This window comes from Haliotis rubra, unplaced genomic scaffold (assembly GCF_003918875.1).
Source record: "Haliotis rubra isolate DU_JTF1 unplaced genomic scaffold, ASM391887v1 Scf109, whole genome shotgun sequence".
In the NCBI taxonomy this organism is placed as follows: Eukaryota; Metazoa; Mollusca; class Gastropoda; order Lepetellida; family Haliotidae; genus Haliotis; species Haliotis rubra.
Window position 1 is genome coordinate 91,373 of NW_025764992.1, and position 27,869 is coordinate 119,241.

The window sequence follows — 27,869 nt, forward strand, 5'->3', positions numbered from 1 at the left end:
TGATGCAGCTAGGGACTTCACAGATATCTACTGTTTGCTAAGAATGGATTGAGGTGACATGTGCGATAGTATGAATTATCTTCACTCACTCTGACAGGATGGTATGTCTGGGCGAACACTACACTCCGGTCGGCCACTCTGAAACACAAACATGTTTCTTGAGATTACATTGCAAACAGGACAAAGGGAGACAACTGGAGTGAGTGAGTGAGTTTAGTTTTACGCCGCACTTGGCAATATTCCAGCTATATGGCTGCAGTCTGTAAACAATCAAGTCTGGACCAGACAATCCAGTGATCAACAGCATGAGCATCGATCTACGTAATTGGGATACGATGACATGTCAACCAAGTCAGCGAGCCTGACCACCCGATCCCGTTAGTCGCCTTTTACGACATGCATGGGTTGCTGGAGATCAATACTCTAACCCAGATGTTCAAGGGTCGACAACAAAAAGACATGCAGCTGAACTTCATAGATATTTACAAATAATTTAACTTTTCCAATCTAAAAGCAAATGTTTGTTTTATGTATCATTATGACTCAAATGACATTTTCGTAATAAGTATTTAGCTATGTTGAGAATGAAGTACACACCACACACTGACAGACTGTACACAGGTCAGGTGACCAGGTCTGTCCTTCACCATACACCACTCCACCGTGGGAACATAGAGGGCGACACTCGCATGTTTCCAGGTACCCCACGCGATTACTCAGGTCTACATTCTGAAGATAAAAGAACATTACAATCATCACACAACAGGCCATCACATCTTAGACCGTTCCTTATATTTCCTCAAATTAGGTCCGAAAAAATGCACATTCAAAATTTAATCATGTAAAAATAAACATTTTCTAACACACCTGCCATAAATATTTCAGTACTTATAGATTCAAACATAACTCATTATTTATAATTAACAACATCATACCTGAGCTTTGAGTGTATCCATGGTGATGACAATCTGTGCTAGCTGTCTCTCAAGCAGCAACACCCGATCCTCCATGTTGTCATCCCGCCTGACACTGGGTCCCCTGCTGCGGCCTGCTCCCTGACTGTCATCTGCTTGTACCTGTGTCACACCTGTAAATAATAGAACAACATGTTACATCTGACTGTACCTGTGTCACACCTGTAATTAACAGAACAACATGTTACATCTGACTGTACCTGTGTCACACCTGTAATTAACACAACAACATGTTACATCTGGCTGTACCTGTGTCACACCTGTAAATAACACAACATGTTAACATGTTACATCTGGCTGTACCCTGTGTACCTGTGTCACACCTGTAACAGAACAACATGTTACATCTGTAAATACACCTGTAAATAACACAACAACATGTTACATCTGGCTGTACCTGTGTCATCTGACTGTACCTGTAAATACACCTGTAAATAACAGGACAACATGTTACATCTGACTGTACCTGTGTCACACCTGTAAACAATTAATAGAACATGTCATATCTGGCTGTACCTGTGTCACACCTGTAAAAAACAATAGAACATGTTACATCTGGCTGTACCTGTGTCACACCTGTAAATAACAGAACATGTTACATCTGGCTGTACCTGTCTCACACCTGTAATTAACACAACAACATGTTACATCTGGCTGTACCTGTGTCACACCTGTAAATAACACAACAACATGTTACATCTGGCTGTACCTGTGTCACACCTGTAAATAACACAACAACATGCTACATCTGGCTGTACCTGTGTCACACCTGTAAATAACACAACAACATGTTACATCTGGCTGTACCTGTGTCACACCTGTAAATAACAGATGACATATCAGATAGGGACTTGTTACATCTTCATGCATTTGTGGCATACCTGTAGACCATACAAAACATGTTAGATTCACTACAATGTGCATATCACATGTGAGTCATGTAAATACATGTACCTAGAAAGTATCTGACAATCAAAACTTGCAATTCATGGTTATAAGTTGTGAGCATCACATTTTGAATTCTCAGTTTCCTATGTTAAAAGAAGGAATTGAGTATTTGATGTGTTTGGAGAAATGTACCAGTCACAGCTGATATGAATTAAGACCTGGTCATTACAAAACAGCCATATTGTCTCACCTGTGTGGAGGAAGTCTTTACACCTGTCTGTGTGATCACCTGTTGACGGGTACAGCCTCACATCAAACACAATGCCCTGTAGGGGAAAGAGAAAAGGTCACTCAGGGAGAGGGACAATAAACAACTCATCAAAACATGTCAGACATAGTTGGTACATCGAACATACCTGACACATGGAACATCTGACACATTGAACAACACAGGCAAATCAAACACACCTGACAAAACAAACACACCTGATTCATGAAACATCTGACACATTGAACATCACGGACAAATCAAACACACCTGACAAAACAAACACACCTGATTCATGAAACATCTGACACATTGAACATCACGGACAAATCAATCACACCTGACACACCTGACAAAGACAAACACACCTGATTCATGAAACATCTGACACATTGAACATCACGGACAAATCAAACACACCTGACAAGACAAACACACCTGATTCATGAAACATCTGACACATTGAACATCACAGGACAAATCAAACACACCTGACAAAACAAACACACCTGATTCATGAAACACATCTGACATCACGGACAAATCTGACACATCATGGACACATTAAACACACCTGAAACTGACAAAACAAACACAAATCTGACACACCTGACAAGACAATCACACCTGACATGGCATCTGAAACATCACATCAGACACATCAAACACACCTGACAAAACAAACACACCTGATTCATGAAACATCTGACACATTGAACATCACGGACAAATCAAACACACCTGACAAGACAAACACACCTGATTCATGAAACATCTGACACATTGGACATCGCGGACAAAGGGGTGACTATTGTTGAGACAAAACACCTGATTCGATGTGACAGTCTATTGTGACCAACTATTGAATATCACAGACAAATTGCAATAGCGATAGTCTATTGTGACAACTATTGCAATAGTGTTTTTCTCCATGAAAGTTGACCTGACATTTGAAGTCATTTGACAAATGAATGTATAGTTTATATGATTATAAACAAGTTGAAGAACACATGTTATATTTGGGATTACACTTTCTTTGTAAAGTACAGATTCTAGTACTGACAGACAAGTTGAGTCAGACAGGCAAGTAAACCTCACCCTCAGAGTCAGGCACATGATAGCCAGCACCAAAGTCACATACCTGAGTCATTCAGCCACACCTGACACATGGAAACGGACAACTGGTAGTCTACACTGCAGACTTTGTGTACCCCTCTGATAAAAGTTAATTGGCACGGCTGCCACATCCGAAAGCTAGGAAATACACAATGCCATTTAGAAAGTGGTCAAATGTAACATATGTTATATTTGGGATTACACTTTCTTTGTAAAGTACAGATTCTAGTACTTTTTGTTGGGTTGAGTCCCATCCAGGATTCGAACCCACACCCTCAGAGTCAGGCACCTAAGTTGAAGTAGTTTCAGACTCTTTTAATAACTGACAAGAAACTTGAAACCCAGATCAAGTAAACAGTTAACACATAAACCTATTGTTAACTCCAAGTCGCATGCCATGTTTGCCGCAATGCTTGTTTAAGAGGTAACAAGGGTGGATAACTCTAAATCAAAGTAAACAAGAAGACAAAGTCATCAATATCCCCCGCAATGGCAAAATACTCTTCATGAATATGCCTACGAGTTATGATTATGTCATATGTTTTGGTGTGTATATAGAAAAGTGGAAGGAGAGTATTGAAAGGTTTTAAAAGTTCTGCTCCAGAAAGGAGCACTATCACTAGTTTCAGTCCAAGTCAAACTTGTTGGCATGGAAATGCAAAGATATTTTATTCAGAATTCCAAAACTCCCAAAAGGCACCAGTACACCACCAGATCTATGTATGTACCAAGTTTGGTGAAGAAACATTGAACGGTTTTAGAGTTCTGCTCCAGAAAGGAGCACTATCACCAGTTTCAGTCCAAGTCAAACTTGTTGCCATGGAAACGCCAAAAATATTTAATTCAGAATACCAAAACTACCAAAAGGCACCAGTACACCATCAGATCTATGTATGTGCCAAGTTTGGTGAAGAAATATTGAACGGTTTTAAACTTCTGCTCCAGAAAAGAGCACTACCATTTTAATACCCCCCACAAAACGCGTTGCGGGGGATAACAAATCTGGTACTTCATGTATTTTGCTCTGCGCATTTATCAACGGAAGTCTATTACTAAACTATAGATGGTCACACACATACTATCAGCGCATTGATAGTTTTTCATTTCTACCATTGATTAATTGCTATCGGAGACTCAACAATTGCAATCCATCGATAGTTTGATCCACAGTTACAGCACTACCTGCCTGACGCATCAAACACAGATGACACATTAAATATAAAATGATTAACATAAAAAAGATGGCCAAATCCAACAGACTTTCCTTCCACAACTAACATGTGACACAACAAATCCATATTGGTACTGTACCTTCATCTGTTTATCAGTCTCCGTTTTTCTCACAACCCACACTTCAGCTTCCTCTGGCGGTGGCGCAAGTGGTTGCCGTAGCGACGCCACATGTGTGTTGTCACAGTCAACAGACACCTGTAAACTGCTTCTGTTTAACTTCAGCTCTAGAGAACTCCATTTCCATGCAGGGAGAACCTTCTTGACCACAACCCGCTGGAACGATTTGGTTCCCTGATAACGGACAACCACATTCCCGCTCTTCAAGTTGAGATACGACTCCAAATATGGCAGTTTCTTCCCAGGTTGGTATATTTCCAGGAGACGAATCTTGTGGGCCTCCTCTGCATGGGCTGTGAAGGATATGCTGATCTCGCCATAGATCCTCTTCAGGAACTCTGATGCTACTTGCTGACTGATGTTGAACCCTGGGAAATTCTCTGTGACCTGCATGCCCTGTGGTGACAATTTCCGCAGCCCCCTCACTGCTGCAACATCGCCGACATCAGACAGGACGTCAACACCTGGAACAGACAAGAATAATGATGAAAGGACTAATTTAACTGTAATGTATCTTCTTTGACTAAATGCATGATCTAACAAAATAAGTCCTAGCACAACAAGACTACATGATCTAACGACCTCCATGTGAAGATTACACAGAGTAGATGCTCTAATGGCATCAACTGAAGCATGACAAAGACTGCATGATCTAACAACCTCCATGTGAAGATTACACAGAGTAGATGCTCTAATGGCATCAACTGAAGCATGACAAAGACTGCATGATCTAACAACCTCCATGTGAAGATTACACAGAGTAGATGCTCTAATGGCATCAACTGAAGCATGACAAAGACTGCATGATCTAACAACCTCCATGTGAAGATTACACAGAGTAGATGCTCTAATGGCATCAACTGAAGCATGACAAAGACTGCATGATCTAACAACCTCCATGTGAAGATTACACAGAGTAGATGCTCTAATGGCATGCTGAAATGACAAAGACTGCATGATCTAACAACCTCCATGTGAAGATTACACACAGTAGATGCTCTAATGGCATCAACTGAAGCATGACAAAGACTGCATGATCTAACAACCTCCATGTGAAGATTACACAGAGTAGATGCTCTAATGGCATCAACTGAAGCATGACAAAGACTGCATGATCTAACGACCTCCATGTGAAGATTACACAGAGTAGATGCTCTAATGGCATCAACTGAAGGATGACAAAGACTGCATGATCTAACGACCTCCATGTGAAGATTACACAGAGTAGATGCTCTAATGGCATCAACTGAAGGATGACAAAGACTGCATGATCTGCGACCTGCATGTGAAGATTACACAGAGTAGATGCTCTAATGGCATCAACTGAAGCATGACAAAGACTGCATGATCTAACAACCTCCATGTGAAGATTACACAGAGTAGATGCTCTAATGGCATCAACTGAAGCATGACAAAGACTGCATGATCTAACGACCTCCATGTGAAGATTACACAGAGTAGATGCTCTAATGGCATCAACTGAAGCATGACAAAGACTGCATGATCTAACGACCTCCATGTGGAAGACTTCACAGAGTAGATGATCTAATAGCTCAATCTGAGGGTCACAAAGACAGAATGATCAAAAACAGCCTGTGTGGTTCACAGAACGAGTTCACAATCTTAAGACATATCTTCACTTGGATACGATCCAAAGTCTATTTCATCATAAGTACATTGAGATTGAAATTGAAGAAATTGATTGAGATTGAAATAAGTTACAGTATCACTGCCACCTGTCTTATAATGAAAATAACAAATTATCAAAGACATCCCAAATATGTCATGTGTATTTATTGGGGAATTCTTTCCAGAAGCAAAGTTTTTAAACCATTTAAGTAAACATTTTCACAAGATGTCCTTCGAGGTACTTATTCCCCACCAAGTTCAGGATAGGACAAATCTACAGTTGCCAACAGCTACTGCCACAGCGACCACAATCTTATACCTCTAATCTGAAGCCCAGCTGGACACTGTGACACCATAATCACACAAGGATTATATTCAAGGGGATTAACAAACTGATATACAACCTCTGCCAGAGTCTCAGCCAATGAGAGGCCATGGTCTAATTGCGCTTGATGCAGTGAGCCTGGGTTGTTGATATCAGGGATAAAGCCACAGCTATATGCAGGGATTACCCCAGCTTAGCATCAGCTACTTTAATGAGAGAGGGTGAGCTGGACAAACATCAGGGTAATCAGTGATGGTACTGCAAGCCTGACAAGCCAGGTATAATGTTTTATCTTAATGAACCTGTGATATGTTGTGCTGCATGTTGTCAACAAAATACTTGTTGCTAAAGGGTTGAGTGAGTGAGGTTAGTTTTACGCTGCTTTGCTATATTCCAGCAATATCACACCAGAGGACACCAGAAATGGGCTTCAAGCATTGTACCCATGTGGGGAATGAAACCTAGGTCTTCGGTGTGATGAGCGAACGCTTTAACAACTAGGCTACCCAACCACCCCTGCTAAAGGGTGAAGGGTGTACACAGGACTAGTTTTGGGGTGTTGTCTACAAAGTGGTTACGATGTCTGCAGTGTGGTGGGTTGTGTAGGGTGTGTCTACACTGTGGTGAGATGTGTCTAAAAAGTGATGGGGTGTGTGTACAGGGTGGTAGGGGTGTCTACATTGTGTCACAGTATGTCTACAGTGTGGTGGGGTGTGTCGAGGGTGTGTCTACACAGTGGTGAGTTGTGTCTACAAAGTGATGGGGGTGTCTACACTGTGTACAGGTTACAGGGTGTGTGTCTACACTGGTGTCAGTTGTGTCTACAAAATGATGAGGTGTGTCTACAGGGTGATGGGGTGTGTCTACAGTGTCACAGTATGTCTACATGGTGTGGTGGGGTGTGTTGTGTCTACACAAAGTGTACACTGTGGTGTGCATCTACATGGTGTCTACAAAGTGATGGGGTATGTCTACACTGTGGTAAGTGTGTCTACATGGTGTACAGTGTGTCTACACAGTGGTGAGTTGTGTCTACAAAGTGATGGGGTGTGTCTACACTGTGGTAGGGGTGTCTACATGGTGTCTACAGTGTGTCTACATGGTGGTGAGTTGTGTCTACAAAGTGATGGGGTGTGTCTACACTGTGGTATGGTGTGTCTACATGGTGTCTACAGTGTGTCTACATGGTGGTGAGTTGTGTCTACAAAGTGATGGGGTGTGTCTACACTGTGGTAAGGGGTGTCTACATGGTGTCTACAGTGTGTCTACAAGGTGGTGGTGAGTTGTGTCTACAAAGTGATGGGGTGTGTCTACACTGTGGTAAGGGTGTCTACATGGTGTCTACAAGTACAAAGTGATGGGGTATACAAAGTGATGGGGTGTGTGTACACACTGTGGTAAGGGGTGTCTACATGGTGTCTACAGTGTGGGGTGTGTCTACACTGTGGTAAGGGGGTGTCACATGGTGTCTACAGTGTGAGTTGTGTCTACACAAAGTGAAAGTGACTGTGGTGGGTGTCTACATGGTGTCTACAGTGTCTAGACAGTTGTGAGTTGTGTCTAGAAAGTGATGGGGTGTGTCTACACTGTGGTAAGGGGTGTCTACATGGTGTCTACATGGTGTCTACAGTGTGTCTACATGGTGGTGAGTCTACAAAGTGATGGGGTGTGTCTACACTGTGGTAAGGAGTGTCTACATGGTGTCTACAGTGTGTCTACACAGTGGTGAGTTGTGTCTACAAAGTGATGAGGTGTGTCTACACTGTGGTAAGGAGTGTCTACATTGTGTCACAGTATGTCTACAGGGTGGTAAGGGTGTGTGTAAGCTGGTGGGGTGAGTCTACAGGGTGGTCAGGTGTGTCTTTAGGGTGGTAGGGTGTGTCTTCAGGGTTTTGGGATGTGTCTTCAGAGTTATGGTGTGTGCCTAGAGTGTGTGTACAGGGTGGTAGGGTGTGTCTAGAAGGTGGTCGGGTGAGTCTACAGGGTGGTTGCATGTTTCAGCATGGTGGGGTACTATAGTGAGTACTTGATACAGACCCTTTAACACCCTACCTCAAAAGATAAAGATGCTAGAGACTTTACAAAACAATCTCAATCAGGCAGCGATACAGCCCCTTTAACACCCACAAAGAAGTAAAGACACTGAAGACTTTACAAATCACTCTCTGTCAGGTAGTGGCATAGCCCCTTTAACAACCCTACTGCCTGTCTTCTTCACAGATCAATGTGCATAGGATGAGTCAGAGGTCTGGCCAGAATCCCTTTCAAACCAGATCCATGCTGGAACCATCAATGTTATGCAATGACTCAAATGTTTTATCTGCTGAAACCCTTCCTTGTTGGAACCCATACTTCGGCTGGCAGTAATTACAGTCGAGTTAACCCCTTCCCATCTGACCACCGGCCACTGCCCTCCCTCACCTTCTGCCATGGTCAGAGACTGAGCAGGTGCTTGCCTGTGGGTACATTCAGGATGGTTGTAATTGATGTCAGGAACAGATGCTGGCTTTCTAATCATGATCATGAGTGATGGCATGTTTGCCCATCTTAATTACTTGTTTTGAAGCTATATCCTCTTAACTTGAGGTTATTAGGCTAAGAAAGATTAAAATGACTGTAAAAATGTGTTTCAAAATTATCTCCTAAAATACATTTGAAAGGAACAAATCATCTTAAATTGCATGAAAGTTTTTTGTGTTTTTCCTGTATCACATCATCACTATAATTTCAGACATGGGCATGAAGTAAGGGAAAGGTTGTTTGACAAAACATCATGTAAATGTTGGTGTTTTAATGTTCTGCATATGTAGTACCATGATAGTAGTATATTTGATTGTTCAAAATGTATTTGAAACCAAATATACAGCCAAATCAGCTGTTTCAATAAGAAGGTAATGGTAATTTGAAACTTCAGATTCACCTGTCTAAAATAAAATTTTCAAACATAAAATCTTGATCAAATTCACATTTATAACCATATGTGATTTAAGGATGATTTTAAACACTTATTGAGTGAGTGAGTGCATTGAGTGAGTGAGTGCATTGAGTGAGTGAGTGAGTGAGTGAGCAAACATGGTGTTAAGCGACTTTTAGCAATATTCCAGCAATATCACGGCAGGGTTAATGCACATGACAGTTCATTAGCCAAGTATATATTTGAGAAGACACAAGTTGTGAAAAACATTTATATCTTAATCAAACAAGGCATAAAACTCAAGTCTATCCTATGTCTAAAATTATATTCATTAAAAACAACAAGTCACCAGAAATAAGGGCGCCTCATCTTGGATTGTACATAAGCACAAATTGGATCAACTACTAATGTTAGACCATGTTGAGCCAGTAAAACTGTCCAGTGAAACTATGTTGGTTGTTCTGTCCTTATTAATCATAAACAATGTAAATGATATGTATTATATTTGTTTGTTTCTTGTTTAACACAACACTCAGCAGGAGCGGTGGGTAGCCTAGTGGTTAAGGTATTGGCTTGTCATGGAAAAGACCCTGGTTCGATTCCCCACATGAGTATAATGTGCAAAGCCCATTTCTGGTGTATTGCTGGAATATTGCTAAAAGCGGTATAAAACCCAACTCACTCACTCACTCAACACACATCCATATGATAATATAAATGATTGAGTCTGGGCATTACAAGCCAGTGATTGACATGATGATAATCACTCCGAGCAACTGGGACATGATTACACTCTTAAACAAAAGTCGTTGTTATTCATAAAGTATCCTACCTTTCTCAGCTTCCAAAATGCCAAACAGATCACGTTAAGATTCTTGAGAGGCATTTAGAAGTTGATGACAAGATCACTACATCAGTCTACAGAAAGCCAACCCACACCGACCAATACAGCCATTACCTGTCCAATCATCACCCCCAGATTAAATGCGCCATAATATCAACTCTAACAAGAAAAGCCATATCCATCTGTGACCCCAACAAACTATGCGCTGAGATAGATCACCTCAAGAGAACTTTCATCACCCTAAACAGCTATCCCAAAAACCTTGTTGAGCAGACCATAGCTAAAACTCTCAACCAGCAAAACCAATGCGCCAACCAAAAATGAACCATCGCCAATCAGGATCAGCATCCCCTACCAAGGTCAGATTAGTCATCACATCAGCCGGCTTCTCAGAAAAACTGCAAGCATAGACGTGACATTTTATTCGGACAAAACTTTGAAGACCATCCTAAAGGCAAATGATGATGAGGTACCAGCAACCAGACTATGCACGAACCCCGAGGCTGCGTATACCAACTAAACTGCAACTGTGGCAGTAGCTACATTGGAGAGACATCACGCATCTTTGATATACGACTCAAAGAACACAAAACATCTGTTGAAAAAGCCGACAACAAATCAGCCCTTTCAGAGCATATAACTAACAACCCCACCCACTCCATTGACTGGCAACAGACTAGCATCTTGGCTACCAATGTTCACGATTGGCGCAAAAGGAAAATACTAGGAGCCATCAACATCAGGAGATTAACCCCAGAGATTAATAGAGTTGAAGGTGTATATCTCCCTAGTGCCTGGAACATCACAAAAGCCGCCTCTATTGTAATTAAATTAGCTGTATATCACTCTTTTGTGTACACATCTCCTTATCATCATTGTTTTTATAACTTCTAATTGATCTGTCGTCATTGATTGGTTGTATATAGATGCACATCTCTGGCTTCCTGTAAATCTAATTATCACTTCATTAGCTGTATTCACATCTCCTTATCCTCATTGTTTGTGTCAACTGGCTTTACTTTATCCCTATTATCATTGTTTTTATAACTGCTTTTCACCGGTCCTCTCATTCATTGTATATACATGTACTTCTCTGTCTTCCTGTAAATTCTGGTATATATAGTATGTTTTGTACTCCTGTCTTTATATCACCTGGAGAAGGGGCAATAAGTAGCCCAGAAACGTTGTGTTATACAATAAAGAAGAAGTGGTCATCCATATACTTGTCTTATATAGATCACGTTAAGTCAATTAGTCTGGCCATTAAGTCCTTTTTGAGTGGGTGAGTGAGTATGGTTTTACGCTGCTTTTAGCAATATTCCAGCAATATCACGGCGGGGGACACCAGAAATGGGGCTTCACACATTGTACCCATGTGGGGAATCAAACCCGAATCTTCGGCGTGACGAGAGAACGCTTTAACCACTAGGCAACCCCACTGCCCCCAAGTCCCTTTTGGTATATCTTACAACAGATATGTCATAAAGGACAGTACATTTACATGCTCTCTGATTCTCTACTGTGTAAGTCCTTTGAATGAATGAGTTGACTTCAGCTCTGTTTTGCATATTATTTCCGGTATATATATCGCTGTATGTCAGTGTGGAAGGAAAGATGAAGTGATGAATGTCACAGACATTCATCACTTCAAAAAAACACAACAAAATTAATCTGGAATTTGAAATATACATCAATCTAAATGATTCACCACATACATCCCACCAGAGTCCCTACTTAAACCATTAGACTATTTTAGTGAAGGGCAAACTGGAATGAATTACTTTTTTGCATAGTCTCATTCCACCATAGACTTGATATGATAAAGCTGAATCTGTCTGTCATGCACAAACTCTGTCAGTCTGTCTGTTTGTCTCTGTCATGCACAGTTTCCTCCAAATGCTCTTGCACAAACTCACAATGTCTGTCACAATCTCTGTTATCTGACACAATTCCTGTCTGTCACACACAATCTGTCTTGACCTCTCTTGCACAATCTCTGTCACACACAATCTCTCTTGACCTCTCTTGCACAATCTCTGTCACACACAATCTCTCTTAATTTCTCTTGCACAATCTCTGTCACACACAATCTCTCTTGACTTCCCTTGCACAATCTCTGTCACACACAATCTCTTTTGACCTCTCTTGCACAATCTCTGTCACACACAATCTCTCTTGACTTCCCTTGCACAATCTGTCACACACAATCTCTCTTAATTTCTCTTGCACAATCTCTGTCACACACAATCTCTCTTGACTTACCTTGCACAATCTCTGTCACACACAATCTCTCTTGACTTACCTTGCACAATCTGTCACACACAATCTCTCGACCTCTCTTGCACAATCTCTGTCACACACAATCTCTCTTGACTTACCTTGCACAATCTCTGTCACACACAATCTCTCTTGCACAATCTGTCACACACAATCTCTCTTGACTTACCTTGCACAATCTCTGTCACACACAATCTCTCTTGACCTCTCTTGCACAATCTCTGTCACACACAATCTGTCTTGATTTCTCTTGCACATTCTCTGTCACTCAATTTCTCCATCTCTCAATTTCTCTTGCACAATGTTTGTCTGCATGTTTTGCAAAATCTGTCCATGATTTCTATCTATTTCATTATCTGTCTATCGTATGTCTGTCTTAAACACAATCTCTCTTGCCCTCTCTTGCACAATCTCTGTCACACACAATCTGTCTTGATTTCTCTTGCACAATCTCTGTCACACACAATCTCTCTTGACTTACCTTGCACAATCTCTGTCACACACAATCTCTCTAGACCTCTCTTGCACAATCTCTGTCACACACAATCTGTCTTGATTTCTCTTGCACATTCTGTCACTCAATTTCTCTCTCTCTCAATTTCTCTTGCACAATGTCTGTCTGCATGTTTTGCAAAATCTGTCCATGATTTCTATCTATTTTACTATCTGTCTATCGTATGTCTGTCTTAAACAAGCTTTTTCTGTGTGTCTGTGTTTGTGTATCTGTCTGTCACAATATCTCAGTCTAGGGTCACCCTGTCCATTTATCTTTCTCTCTCTCTGCCAATCTCTCCCTTGGAACATTTCTCCTTCTGTCTTCCACTTACAGACGCTACTCATAAAGTGTTAACAGTTTTTCTCCTCACCTCCAGCATGTACACCAGCACACATTATTGATCAGGTGCAGCATGCAGCTCGCTCGTGTAACGCCGAGCCAAACACGCCCGCATTATCTAGCCATTCTTACCATGTCCATTTGGACAATTGAATAACACTATCACCTCAGCTGGCACATTGAATAACACTCCGCTGTAATGAAACAGAGAGGTACTTGGCAGCTGAAGTCAAGCTTCTATAATTGACGACAAATGAATGACGCAATGATTGCTGGTCAAACAGGTCCTTTTTTCTACTCTGAATTTTTTTTCACCAGCAACTGCTGCTGAGATTAAATCTGATCAAGATGTCCATTTTTTATGTTTGAAAATTTATTTTCCTTCTGCTAACAAGCAAAAGGGGCTAGCAGCACATACGTAAACTGGTCAATGGTCTGTATTGCTTCGTTGAATTGTTATTTGTCTTACTAAAATGAACACTTTCATCTCAGCACATACTTTTATTTCTACCAGTTGATTTATAACAACCCTGTTATCTATCATCTGGCCTTTCGCTGAATGTTATTGCGTTTATAGCTTTAGGGTTGTAATTGATTTTAGTATCAATACATCAAATGAAATGTAATATGGAATATTCATCCATCAATAAATTATACAATAGAGAGTATCACCAGATTACGGAAAGCTTTTTGCAGCAGACAATAAACATTTGGTATCTGTCCCAAGTGAATGAATGATGAAAGTTCCAGGGATTTGTTGAGGAATGTGCAACATTGTAGAAGCAACAGCCATAGTTCCGGGCTTTCATTGGCTTATTCAATATTTAACCTACTTTCACTTTAAGAAAGAAAATGAGTTAGGTACACTACTAAATCTTAAAAAAGCATGCCTTGTCAATCTGGTATTCTTATTTCATAGATGATGTTACATCAAAATAATTTTAAACCATACACCTTTGATAGTGGATGAGAATCTGGTCACCATGGTTACATGATCACAAACGCTTTGCTGCTGTTCATTCTTTTTCCATGAGATTGTGTTCTATAAATCATATAAAACTACTTCCATATTCCTGAGAAACCTCTTGGGATTCCTTTGCGTGAATAAATACAGAATCTTTATGTTTATGATTACACTGACAATTTAACCTGGAAATGAGATCACTGCATACGTTGTAAAATGTCAAAGTCTTGGTTTCATGTCCATGATAGAATGCCTTCAAAGGAGCATCCTTGTGAACTATCTGAATGCCCACGGGAACTACGTGCCAAGACAGTGGCCGTCACCCACACCGTGCAATGATTTAGGAAGTCACTTCAACCAGTGTAATCACATCTTTATTATCCCCTTTCAGTAATCACCCAAGCCATCAGCAATGGTGAAAATTTAATCGTCACACATTCAGGGACGAAAGTTTGGAAATCCCTCCAATTTGTGTTGATCATTTTAATCAATGTATTATGTCGAATATCACTAAAATCTATTTGTTGTAACCACACTACACCATGTACAAAGGGTATTACTGTAGATGGTTTGAGAAACCCGAACATAATAGTTTGTTTGGGGGAAAATTTTGCAATATGGTTTTGGATTACATTTCATGATATAATCATATAATTATGTAATCATATTACATAATTCATGAAATATCCTACGAGACATGCCAGTAAGGGTGAGCTTCTATTTATCAGTCAAAATCATCTATCCAACTTTTTGACTTCGCAAATCATCATGACAGTGAACAGTACAGCTAACCAGGGTTGGTGAAGTGATCTGATTGTGATGTCATGGAAATAATGATATCACAATGGTAACACATGGTAGCGTTATCTCCAAGGGCATTTTCCTACCTCATGTAACAATGTCCATCTCTGATTGGCTCAAGCGACCTTGAACAAATTACCATGTATGCCCTGTGCACGACCATACACCACCACCCAAACAGGGTATAAATATTTTCGAGGAAGAATAAATAATTTATTTGAAACTCTGTATACCCTCACCATAATGCTACAACATATAATGTCATAAGTACCTGCGTAAAGCAAAACATCGTTTTTATGTAGCTTTCATCGATTTCCGCAAGGCCTTCGATCTTATTGATAGAAAAAAAAATGTTATATATTCTACTTGAAAAGGGTGTACACGGCAAGATGTATAAAATCATTGAGAACATGTACTCAAATGTATGTGCCTCCGTTCGTTCTGGTAAATCTAGAACAGATTTCTTTTCAACCAATAATGGTGTTCGTCAGGGCTGCATGCTCAGTCCGCTACTATTTATCCTATTCATCAATAAACTTGCAGACGATCTCCATCATGGCAATACTCGTGGAATTTATGTAAATGAATACATAGAAGCTATTAAGATATTACTGTTCATGGATGACGTTGCACTACTAGGAGATAGCATTGTTGATTTACAAAGAAAATTAGACATTCTTGAAGATTTTTGTAACACGGGGCTTTGAAGTAAATCTGGATAAATCTAAGGTGGTTGTTTTTCAAACGGAGGACGCTAAGAGAAATGAAAAATGGTTTTAAAGGTCTACCTGTAGAGGCCACCCCTTATTATAAATATTTAGGAATTGTATTTTCATCTCGTTTAGTTTGGTCCAAAGCATGTGAAACGCTATCTTTACAAGCCAAACGTGCATGTTTCCCTCTGTTTCAACTGTTCACCAAGTATCAAAGTATGTCTTTAACTATTGCTAATAATATATTTGTCAGTAAAATACTACCAATTCTAACCTATGGAAGTGAAATTTGGGGCTATACTTATGGAACGTGTATTGAAAAGGTTCATAGTGAGTACTATAAAAGATTTCTGTTACTCAGTAAAAAAACTGCATCATGTGCTATTAAAATGTTGTATTACCTGTTGTACTCTTGGCCACATGGCCTTCAATTCTGAATAAAGTGAAGTGTCATATATATATATTTATATATAACCAGGATGGTGCTGATACTATGAAGGTTCATACTAGAACAAGATTATGTTGTGGGGTGAAATGGGGTTTAATACTGCATTCACGATTGTTTTACGTATATAGTGAATTGTATACATGTGTCTGCGGCGCCTTTCTGTAGTGCCAGCCCACTGAGATACTGTGCTGTACTTAAACATAGATACCTCACTCAATCCCACCCCCAGTGTATCAAGTGAGTGAGTGAGTGAGTGAGTGAGTGAGTTAGTGAGTGAGTTAGTGAGGTTTATGTCGCTTTTAGTATATTCCCCAAATATCACAACAGGGACACCATATGAGGAGATCTGTGTCCTGACTTCCAGTTGGCCAGTCCCTTCAAACACCGGACCAGGCAGGGAAACAACAAGTACCATTGTTAACATCAGTTACTCTGTGTCCAGGTACCCAACTGCAATCTGAGTAGAGTTCTTGTCAACCACACAAGGAGGAGCCATATTTACAAAAAAGGACATCAAACTGTTACTACCTTCAATCTACTGTTTGGTCAGATTATATTTTACATTACCTTACAAATAACTGGCAGATTCTGATTGGCTGAGATATATTAGATTTTTTTAAATGTACCATACGAACATCAAATACCTTTTTCATAATCTCCCCACAAAACTAACTGTTCACAACATATGTGTGACATACCAGCCAAAATATTGCATCTCAAATTAATGAAGTAAACTGCCATTCTCCGGATATTATTCATAGTGATGGAAGAAATAGATCTCTAATAACTCAAGCCTATTTTCTGTTGTCTTCAATAAACAGTGAAAAATGTGTTAATCTTACTGATGAGAGCCAAATAATGCATGAATATTAAAACTAAGTTAATATACCGGTAGTCAGGAATAGGTGAAACAAATACATTCTATGTTACACAATGATATATGTACAAAAACATTATCATCAGGACATATATAAAACCCCAGGAGAGTCAATCCCTAGTTGGAACTTCAACCAAGATTACCATCATTGACAGGCAATACCAACTTAACATTTCCACATTCTCAACTGTAAACACTATAACTGTAATGTAAACAAAAATTTCCTCTGCCTATTTCTCCAGCTTGTTTCAATAAATCTCTAGAGTACCATCTCCTCCCCCATAGAGATCCAATGAACAGACAGACCCCTCCTCTACCTCCTACCGGAGATACAAGTGAACTACTTCTTCCTCCCCTTCCCCTAGGAGGTCCCAGTGTGCACACACACACACACACACCCATAAGAAGTCCAGTGTATGACCCCCTCCCCTAAGAGGACCAGTGTGGGGGGAGCTAAGAGGAACAGTGTGTGATCCCCCCTCCCCTAAGAGGACCAGTGTGCAACCCCCCTCCCCCTCCCCTAAGAGGTCCAGTGTGCGATCCCCCTCCCCTGCAGAGATCCTGTTAGCCTGTTCCCACTTCCTGGTCGGAGGTAGTCTACATGTGCCAGGTGTTGAGTGGCCAAGCTGACCACACTTCACCTCCCGTACTGGGTTACCTCTGCAGGACTCAAGCTGTCTTCTGATAGCCCCCTTGCACTCTCATGGAACTGTAACTTTCCTAGTCTCATAGTCCTGAACCATATCATTTTCCATTTTGCCCAGCCCTTTTTGTAATGTGAAAGCCGTAAATCATCAAGCCCAGATATTCTTCAGGTTCAGGGCTGAATCTCCCACCTCAATATGACTCTACTCACTCTCAAACCCTTCATTTTATGACAATGTCAAGACTCTTGAGACAAGTCTTTTCCTCACAACTCCAAGCTTCCATTCAAACACAAGCCTCTACCATCCACTACCACATCCCTCAACACAAGCCTCTACCATCTGCAAGACTCTACCATCTGAATCCACACACAAGCCTCTACCATCTGAATCCACACACAAGCCTCTACCATCTTGAATCCACCATACACAAGCCTCTACCATCTGAATCCATACACAAGCTACTATCTCCACACAAGCCTCTACCATCTGATTCCACACACAAGCCTCAACTATCTGAATCCACACACAAGCCTCTACCATCTGAATCCACACACAAGCCTCTACCATCTGAATCCACACACAAGCCTCTACCATCTGAATCCACACACAAGCCTCTACCATCTGAATCCACACACAGCCTCTACCATCTGAATCCACACACAAGCTCTACTACCATCTACAATCCACACACAAGCCTCTACCATCTGAATCCACACACAAGCCTCTACCATCTGAATCCACACACAAGCCTCTACCATCTGAATCCACACACAAGCCTCTACTATCTGAATCCATACACATGCCTCTACCATCTGAATCCACACACAAGCCTCTACCATCTGAATCCACACACAAGCCTCTACCATCTGAATCCACACACAAGCTACCATCTGAATCCACACACAATCTACCATCTGAATCCACACAAGCCTCTACCATCTGAATCCACACACAAGCTCTCATTCACTGAATTCACACACAAGCTCTCCTACCATCTGAATCCACACACAAGCCTCTACCATCTGAATCCACACACAAGCCTCTACCATCTGAATCCACACACAAGCCTCTACCATCTGAATCCACACACATGCCTCTACCATCTGAATCCACACACATGCCTCTACCATCTGAATCCATACACAAGCCTCAAACCATCTGAATCCACACACAAGCCTCTACCATCTGAATCCACACCTCTACCATCTGATTCCACACACACAAGCCTCTACCATCTGAATTCCACACACAAGCCTCTACCATCTGAATCCACACACACCAGTTACCATCTGAATCCACACCTCTACCATCTGAATCCACACAAAGCCTCTACCATCTGAATCCACACACAAGCTCTCTACCATCTCTAATCTGAATCCACACACCTCTACTATATGAATCCATACACATGCCTCAACTATCTGAATCCACACACAAGCCTCTACCATCTGAATCCACACAACAAGCCTCTACCATCTGAATCCACACACAAGCCTCTACCATCTGAATCCACACACAAGCCTCTACCATCTGAACCCATACACAAGCCTCTACTATCTGAATCCACACACAAGCCTCTACTATCTGAATCCACACACAAGCCTCTACCATCTGAATCCACACACAAGCCTCTACCATCTGAATCCCACACACAAGCCTCTACCATCTGAATCCACACACAAGCCTCTACCATCTGATTCCATACACTCTCCTAAGAATCCACACACACCCATCTGAATCCACACACAAGCCTCTACCATCTGAATCCATACACAAGCCTCTACTATCTGAATCCACACACAAGCCTCTACCATCTGAATCCACACACAAGCCTCTACCATCTGAATCCACACACAAGCCTCTACCATCTGAATCCACACACAAGCCTCTACCATCTGAATCCACACACAAGTCTCTACCATCTGAATCCACACACAAGCCTCTACCATCTGAATCCACACACAAGCCTCTACCATCTGAATCCACACACAAGCCTCTACCATCTGAATCCACACACAAGCCTCTACCATCTGAATCCACACACAAGCCTCTACCATCTGAATCCACACACAAGCCTCTACCATCTGAATCCACACACAAGTCTCTACCATCTGAATCCCACACACAAGCCTCTACCATCTGAATCCACACACAAGCCTCTACCATCTGAATCCACACACAAGCCTCTACCATCTGAATCCACACACAAGCCTCTACCATCTGAATCCACACACAAGCCTCTACCATCTGAATCCATACACAAGCCTCTACCATCTGAATCCACACACACAAGCCTCTACCATCTGAATCCATACACAAGCCTCTACCATCTGAATCCACACACAAGCCTCTACCATCTGAATCCACACACAAGCCTCTACCATCTGAATCCACACACAAGCCTCTACCATCTGAATCCACACACAAGCCTCTACCATCTGAATCCACACACAAGCCTCTACCATCTGAATCCACACACAAGCTCTCATCTGAATCCACACCTATCTGAATCCACACACAAGCCTCTACCATCTGAATCCCACACACAAGCCTCTACCATATGAATCCACACACAAGCCTCTACCATCTGAATCCACACACAAGCCTCTACCATCTGAATCCACACACAAGCCTCTACCATCTGAATCCACACACAAGCCTCTACTATCTGAACCTCACCATCTGAATCCACACACAAGCCTCTACCATCTGAACCTCTACACACAAGCCTCTACCATCTGAATCTACACACAAGCCTCTACCATCTGAACCTCCACACACAAGCCTCTACCATCTGAATCCACACACAAGCCTCTACCATCTGAATCCACACACAAGCCTCTACCATCTGAATCCACACACAAGCCTCTACCATCTGAATCCACACACAAGCCTCTACTATCTGAATCCACACACAAGCCTCTACCATCTGAATCCACACACAAGCCTCTACCATCTGAATCCACACACAAGCCACTCTCACTACTGCAAGATTCAACTCACTTCAATCCACTTCCCATTGCAAGCTGCTAGTTACTATTAAGCACCCTGATTCAACCCTCTCTAATATCCAGCTGCCCTACTAATATCCACTCATCATCCAGGCATTCACATAATCTTTGTGTCTCCCCTAGTTCTGCAAGTGTGTGTAAACATATTTCACCAATTAGCCCTGCTCACTATAATCAGAACCACCTGGTCTCCCCAGCCTATCTCAAACCCCAGGGTTAGAAATGATCTCTGTAAACAGACTGCCACTGTATGGTAACATATAGAGTTAATGAGAAGACAGACAGGACCAACCCAGCTGAAACACCTGAGCACAGGCAGTGGCATGGGCAGACTAAGTGTCACACTGCCAGTGTCACAGATATACTTCACACTGTCCAGTGTTCAGATAGGGGGGAGGATCATTCCATGAAGCTAAGGTAGAAACTGAAAGTGATTGTAGATCCTTGACTAAGATGACTACACGCTTGACTGAAAATGATTCCTCGATCTATGCCAAAGTGACAATAGAACCTCGACTAAAGTGACTCCAGATCCTTGACTAAGGTGACCCTAGACCCTTGACTGAAAATGTTTCCTCGATCTATGCCAAAGTGACAATAGAACCTCGACTAAAGTGACTCCAGATCCTTGACTAAGGTGACCCTTGACTAAAAGTGATTCTTGACTCTATGCACAAAGTGACAATAAAACCTTGGCTGAAAAGGACTCTAGATCCTTGACTAAAGTGACTCTACACCCTTGACTGAAAGTAACCCTAGATCCTTGACTAAAGTTACCCTAGATCCTTGACTAAAGTGACCCTAGACCCTTGACTAAAGTGATTCTTGACTCTATGCACAAAGTGACAATAAAACCTTGGCTGAAAAGGACTCTAGATCCTTGACTAAAGTGACTCTAGCCCTTGACCCTAGATCCTTGACTAAAGTTACTCTATGCCCTAGATCCTTGACTAACCCCAGTGATTCTTTACTCTTAGATCCTTGATTAAAGTTACCCTAGAACCTCGACTAAAGTGACCCCAGATCCTTGACTAAGGTGACCCTTGACTAAAAGTAATTCTTGACTCTATGCACAAAGTGACAATAAAACCTTGGCTGAAAAGGACTCTAGATCCTTGACTAAAGTGACTCCAGACCCTAGCATGAAAGTGACCAGCATACAGATAACAGTTTCTACACTGACAATGAAGACAAGAATTTGTAGAATCATCACATTCCTTGAAATATATTTTGAAGCACAAACTCCATACAGATCCATTGTAGGACAGGAAATTCAAAGACATAACATCTTTCTTAGACTAATGCTTAGTCTCGGAATATATATAATTTTGATAGTAACAAACAAGCCCATTTAAATTGAAAAGGAGCCCCAGGGAGACCAGAGATTCAAAACCTGAACCTGACGAAATCTAGACTTGCTTTATTTAGGGCTGCACTGCAGGGAGGGCTTGGCAGTAGGGAAAGTAATGTGGTTCAGGGACTGTGAGACAGACATGGGCTAATGGTGCATGGGGGAAATGTACATGATCTTGTTTGAAAGTGGGAAAACATGTACATATAGGGATATTGTGCATGCTGTGGTTCAGGGACTGTGAAACAGACTACATCTTTCTATATAATGTTTGACTTCACAGTTGATGAGGTAGAGTGTCAACATAGAACATGTGGAGCCATAAGCCCTCATTACATCACACACACCCACACGGTCTGCCACCAATCTGCTTTGATCTAAGACCAACTAGACAGTTATGACCCTATCTCTGGCCACATTGGAACCTCAAAGGCCATTAACCCATTAGCACCAGTCACAATATCTGGTGTTTATGGATACCCAACAAGCAGTCACATAAACCATTAAGTGTTAACAGCATCTCAGCCTGTCCTCCTTGACATACTGATGTATGGGAGTCTGTGTGAGGTGGTGCTATCACCGGGTCATGGAACAAGGCCCAAACACTGGGTCATATCAAATGGTCTACACTGTCTCCTTTATTCCATCACAGCAACTGTCTCTCATCCTAACATTTTACGAGAACCCCCTGATCCATACCTCTCTCTCACCCCCACATCTTACCTTGACCCCCCTGTACCTATCTCTCACCCCTGCATCTAAACTTGGACGTCCCCTTAACTATCTTGCCTCCCCTATCCCCCACATCTTACCTAGACTAGACTAACGCTTAGTCTCTGAATATATATGATTTTGATTGTAACAAATAAACCCATTTAAATTGAAAAGGAGCCCAAGGGATACCAGAGATTTTGGGGAAATCTAGACTTGCTTCATGTTGGGCTTTAGCATTGCATGGAGGGCCAGGCTGAAGGGGAAAATAATATGGTTCAGGGGCTGTGAGACAAACTATACCTCGACCTGACGGTGCCCACTTACCCTCCCCTCTCACCCTTGCCTAGACCTCCCTGTACCTCTCTCTCACCCAACTTGCAGGTTGATATAGGTAATTGATAATGTTATTATTATTGAGCATGGATATATAATGAATATTTAAGTTCAAATAGGAATACTAAAATTTCAAATTTAATCCTGCTGTTGACTGATAGGAATACTAAAATTTCAAATCAACTGCTATCCTGGTTTGTCTGGTCCAGACTGACTAGCACAAATGAAATGGACACAGACCCATCAACCTCCCTTCCACCTCCCTCTTCTCCCCCTCCCCACCAACTGACCTGCACTCCTCTGATCTTCCTGTTCACCCCCACACAGCAGCACAGCCAGCACTAGGGTAAGGCCACACCCCCAAAGGTATCCAGGGGACACCCAGCAACACATTGTCTCACACTGGGTCCAAAACTCTCACAACTTGCACCTGAAAGTACACAGATTCTGTAGGTTTACATAACATTCATATGTAGTACACATCATGTTCTGGGTGTAAAATATTCAAGTCTTTTGTCATCTTCTAACACTAAACAACATTACTGGAGTCATTGGTAGAGCTGTGACGATATATCGTAGTATATATCGATAATTGTGATACTTTATCTGACGATAAATTAATCGATACTTTTTTTCGTATCGTTATATGTATTGTTGACCTTAAAATTATCAATTTTCACCAGAAATTGATGGTTATGTCATAATTTACACTGTTACTTGCTATCAAAATATACATTCTGAAAGAAAATAACTAAAGGTAGCATATGGTGATATGCATCGAATCAAATCGTATCGTTCCAAGATATCACAATACGTATCGGATCGTATCGTGAAATTTCTGTATCGTCACACCTCTAGTCATTAGTGCGTTTCATGATGAGTAAGTTTCAGCAATATTCCAGCAATATCAGGGGAAGGAGTAGCTAATTGCTCCAAGGCTGTACTGAATTTTAAACCCATGGATATATAGTAATTCTATTCTTAAAGAGGCAAGTCTAGAAAAGCAGACAGTACAAGGATGCCAGTCTGTTGGTGGGACAATGTATTAATCTAATTTATAATATTTTAGAAATTATCATTTAAACTATTAATTATTACCTCAGAGACTTGTACAAGTCTAGGGAACTAGAATGGGCTTCACACATTGTATCCTTTCATGATGAGATTAATGATGAACACATTTAATAACTCAATTACCAATTTTAAAAATAACTACAATATTGTGTACAGTCTGAATTTTCAAAACATAATAAATTACAATGACAATACAGACAGACCATACTGTAAAATGAGTGAGTGAGTGTGTTTGGTTTGATGCCACATTTAGCAATATTCCAGCAATATCACGGCAGGGGACACCAGAAATGGGGAATCGAGCCCAGGGCTTCAGCCTGAATATCGGACATTTTAACCATTAGTATCTACTATCTATACCATATAATAGTTCAGATAAAGATACAATGTACAACAGTACACCAGTGAAGAGGTATATACAACATGCTCCATGTGTACAATGTACAACATAACCTCAATGTGTGGGATATAAATGAATAATTCTCTGCTGAGGCATGGGGCTTTTCGAAAGATGAGTGTGCTCTTTGGAACCAAAGTGAGCGAGCAAAATGAGCACTTATAAAGTTATTTATTCTTGCAGTTAATGTTGTGATTCACTGAGCTTCCCCAACACATCAGTCAACCATACCAGTTCCATTGATGAAATTACCGCTAAAGATCGAGAGACCCTGGCTGGGGGCTATCTTCCAACCCTATGGCATTTCACCATGAAGTACAGACTTGGCAGAAGTAATTTAGAACACATCATTTTTTCCTTTTCATTATTTTCATACAGTGGGGTGTGTGGACAAGTAGTTAAGAAGGTCATCAGTTTTCATGTGCCTCTCCAATATAGGTTAAATGGTTTCCTATGATGTCTGTGGCTTCACATAATTTCTAGGGCAAAAGAACACAAACCTACAATTGTAACTGACCAAAATATTTCAAACACCATCAAAATTTTGCTAGTTTGTTGAAAACAGTCGGAAAAAGACTTAAACAGTGTTCAAAACACAATGAGTGAGTGAGTGAGTTTAGTTTTCTGCTGCACTCAGCAATATTCCAGCCATATGGCGGCGGTCTGTAAATAATTGATTTAAACATATTTCTATTCATGAAGATGAATTGGGATTGGTGAACAATAATTGGTCTGTAAAAAATTGAGTCTGGACCAGACAATCCAGGGATCAACAGCATGAACATCGATCTACGCAGTTGGGATACAATGACATGTGTCAACCCAGTCAGTGAGCCTTACCACCCGATCCTATTAGTCGCCTCTTACGACAAACATGGGTTGCTGAAGATCAATTCTAACCCAGACATTCACGGGTCCCAAAACAAAATGACACACATCAAATATCAAATACATCACCATTGGATAACCATTGCTTTTGTTTCGTGAACTTACTGTATGGGTCTATACTCTCTTGGGCTGGCTATCGATAGAGATCATGGATATTGATAATTGTTAACAATAAACATTGTAGAGTGAGTGAGTGAATATGGTTTTACGCCAGTTTTAGCAATATTCCAGCAATATCACGGCGGGGTACACCAGAAATGGGCTTCACACATTGTGCCCATGTGGGGAATCGAACCCGGGTCTTCAGCGTGACGAGCCAACGCTTTAACCATCAGGCTACCCCTCCGCCCCATAAACATTGTAGAAGTGACTTAGGGCCACAATGAAAAAAAAAAAAAAAAAATCTGAAAGAATCGGCATATTTCACATCACTGGTGAGTGGTAACATAATCAATGATAATCATACTTGGATACAAACAAAACAGCATCCTGATCATAATTTACAAGCAGTCCATGAATATTGACATAGCTTTGTATATTGTGTAAGTAAATTAACATTCTATTCAATCACAAAAGGTTAGGTACTATATTATCATAGACACAATTTTCAATTGATAATCATTAATAATTCTTCCCATTACCACACTACTGATTATCAATCTTTTTATGGAGTCCAAATACTTTCTTTTACCAAGCAGTTTACAATAATGGACAATTGTTGAGAAGACATGTGATTTCCCTACAGGGTCAGCAAAGCACGAAACTGGCATGACATTTAATAAGAGCATCAAGTGCAAAAGAATGCAAACAAACCCCTAAATATTTTTAACTGGAAATTAAGATGATATCTTCAAGATTTTTAAATTACCTTCTTAAAAACAGTTAAATTCTCCAAATATACAGACCTCTAAAGACAGGAAATTAGAAATGCAACTTGCTGTTCCTTCAGAGATCTAAGATACCAGGTACACTGCAAGTGACGCGTGTCATCACTTAATGGATACTTCACACTTGAAGGAAATCTAACATGTGGTATTGTTTCAACAAACATCCTCTTATGTCATGGTGTTACTCAATCATTGGCCACCCCCCACCCCCTCCGACCCCCCTTCCATCTCATGTTTCCTCAGCTGCATCAGAACAAAGACTACAATCAGGCCTGCCTGATAAGCCCGATTTGCAGATGTGGTTGGATCTCACACTGCAATTCTTACCACAACAAAAACAGTGTGCTTGTTCCAAATATAACCTCACAAGCATCAAATGTTTACAGCTTTTATAAACATTGATAAGCATGGTGGCGATGTATTATAAACTTTTGAGATTTTCTTCATTTTGCCAAGTGAAAACAAGCTTCTTCCACATCTCTTCATGTTACAGATGTTATAGAGTAAGCATTTAAGTAGTTTTTCAGCACTTATGAACCACTATTGATAATCGAAAATTATGTGTGAATAACTATGTAAGATAATATAGTTGGTATTAATAATTAAACTAAAGAATTATGATGTTGCTTTGTAATGAATGCAACGTGCGGTCAAGAATCCTTCTGACCGACTCTGGTTTTCAATCTTTCAGTCACGGACAAAACAGAGCTGTTGATTCCACAAGTGTGGATAATCAGCTGGTAAACAGCTGATCGCTGTCACTTGTTCTGTCAAGACACAGTAAAATGCCACCGTCAATACTTGCATACAGATTCCACAACACAACGCTTACCTTTCTAAAGAGCTTAGTTTCCAAGCAGCATCCCTCTGTTACAGCGACTGCCGCATCGAGCGTTATCTACTCTGAGAGTAACGGCCTGTGTGTCTGAGTTTCACCGTATCGGGTGTCCGCGCCCGTAACAGTAGGGGTTCACACCGGATGCGGAATGCGGAATCAGATTTGACAGCATATCACTAAAAGTAGAAATGACCTGAAATTATCTTGGCTTCTCCGGTGTAACGCTTTGATGCCTAGAAAGTTCAGTGAGATTAAAGCGCGCCTCAGGAGATAGGTTTGGACATTAAATATATATGGTTTATCTTCTGTCATTCATCGTGATAAATGTGGTATGGATCTTTCTCGTTCGCTCTGGCACTGATGGACTATAGTGTGGCGACCGAAGTCAACTCCAGCGTGGTACACCTTTCTGCCGATAATCATGTTATACTTTAAAGTAATCACTCGTGGTTTATTGAATGTGTTGTGAAACTAATCAGTGAGCTGACAGACCCTTGTTGCTTCAA

General features: G+C 41.0%; 1 protein-coding gene across 1 annotated transcript; it reads right to left on the reverse strand.

The window, feature by feature from the left end:
* Positions 1-15: 15 nt before the first annotated feature.
* LOC124282411 (protein NEL-like) lies at positions 16-27,474 on the reverse strand. The gene is made up of 7 exons (XM_046718397.1): positions 27,358-27,474; positions 23,570-23,709; positions 4,558-5,060; positions 2,113-2,188; positions 936-1,087; positions 598-729; positions 16-138 (listed from the first exon to the last, which is right to left on the reverse strand). Exons 2-7 carry the CDS (start codon positions 23,670-23,672, stop codon positions 82-84), a joined length of 1,023 nt encoding a protein of 340 aa, XP_046574353.1. The 5' UTR covers positions 23,673-23,709; positions 27,358-27,474; the 3' UTR covers positions 16-81.
* Positions 27,475-27,869: the final 395 nt, after the last annotated feature.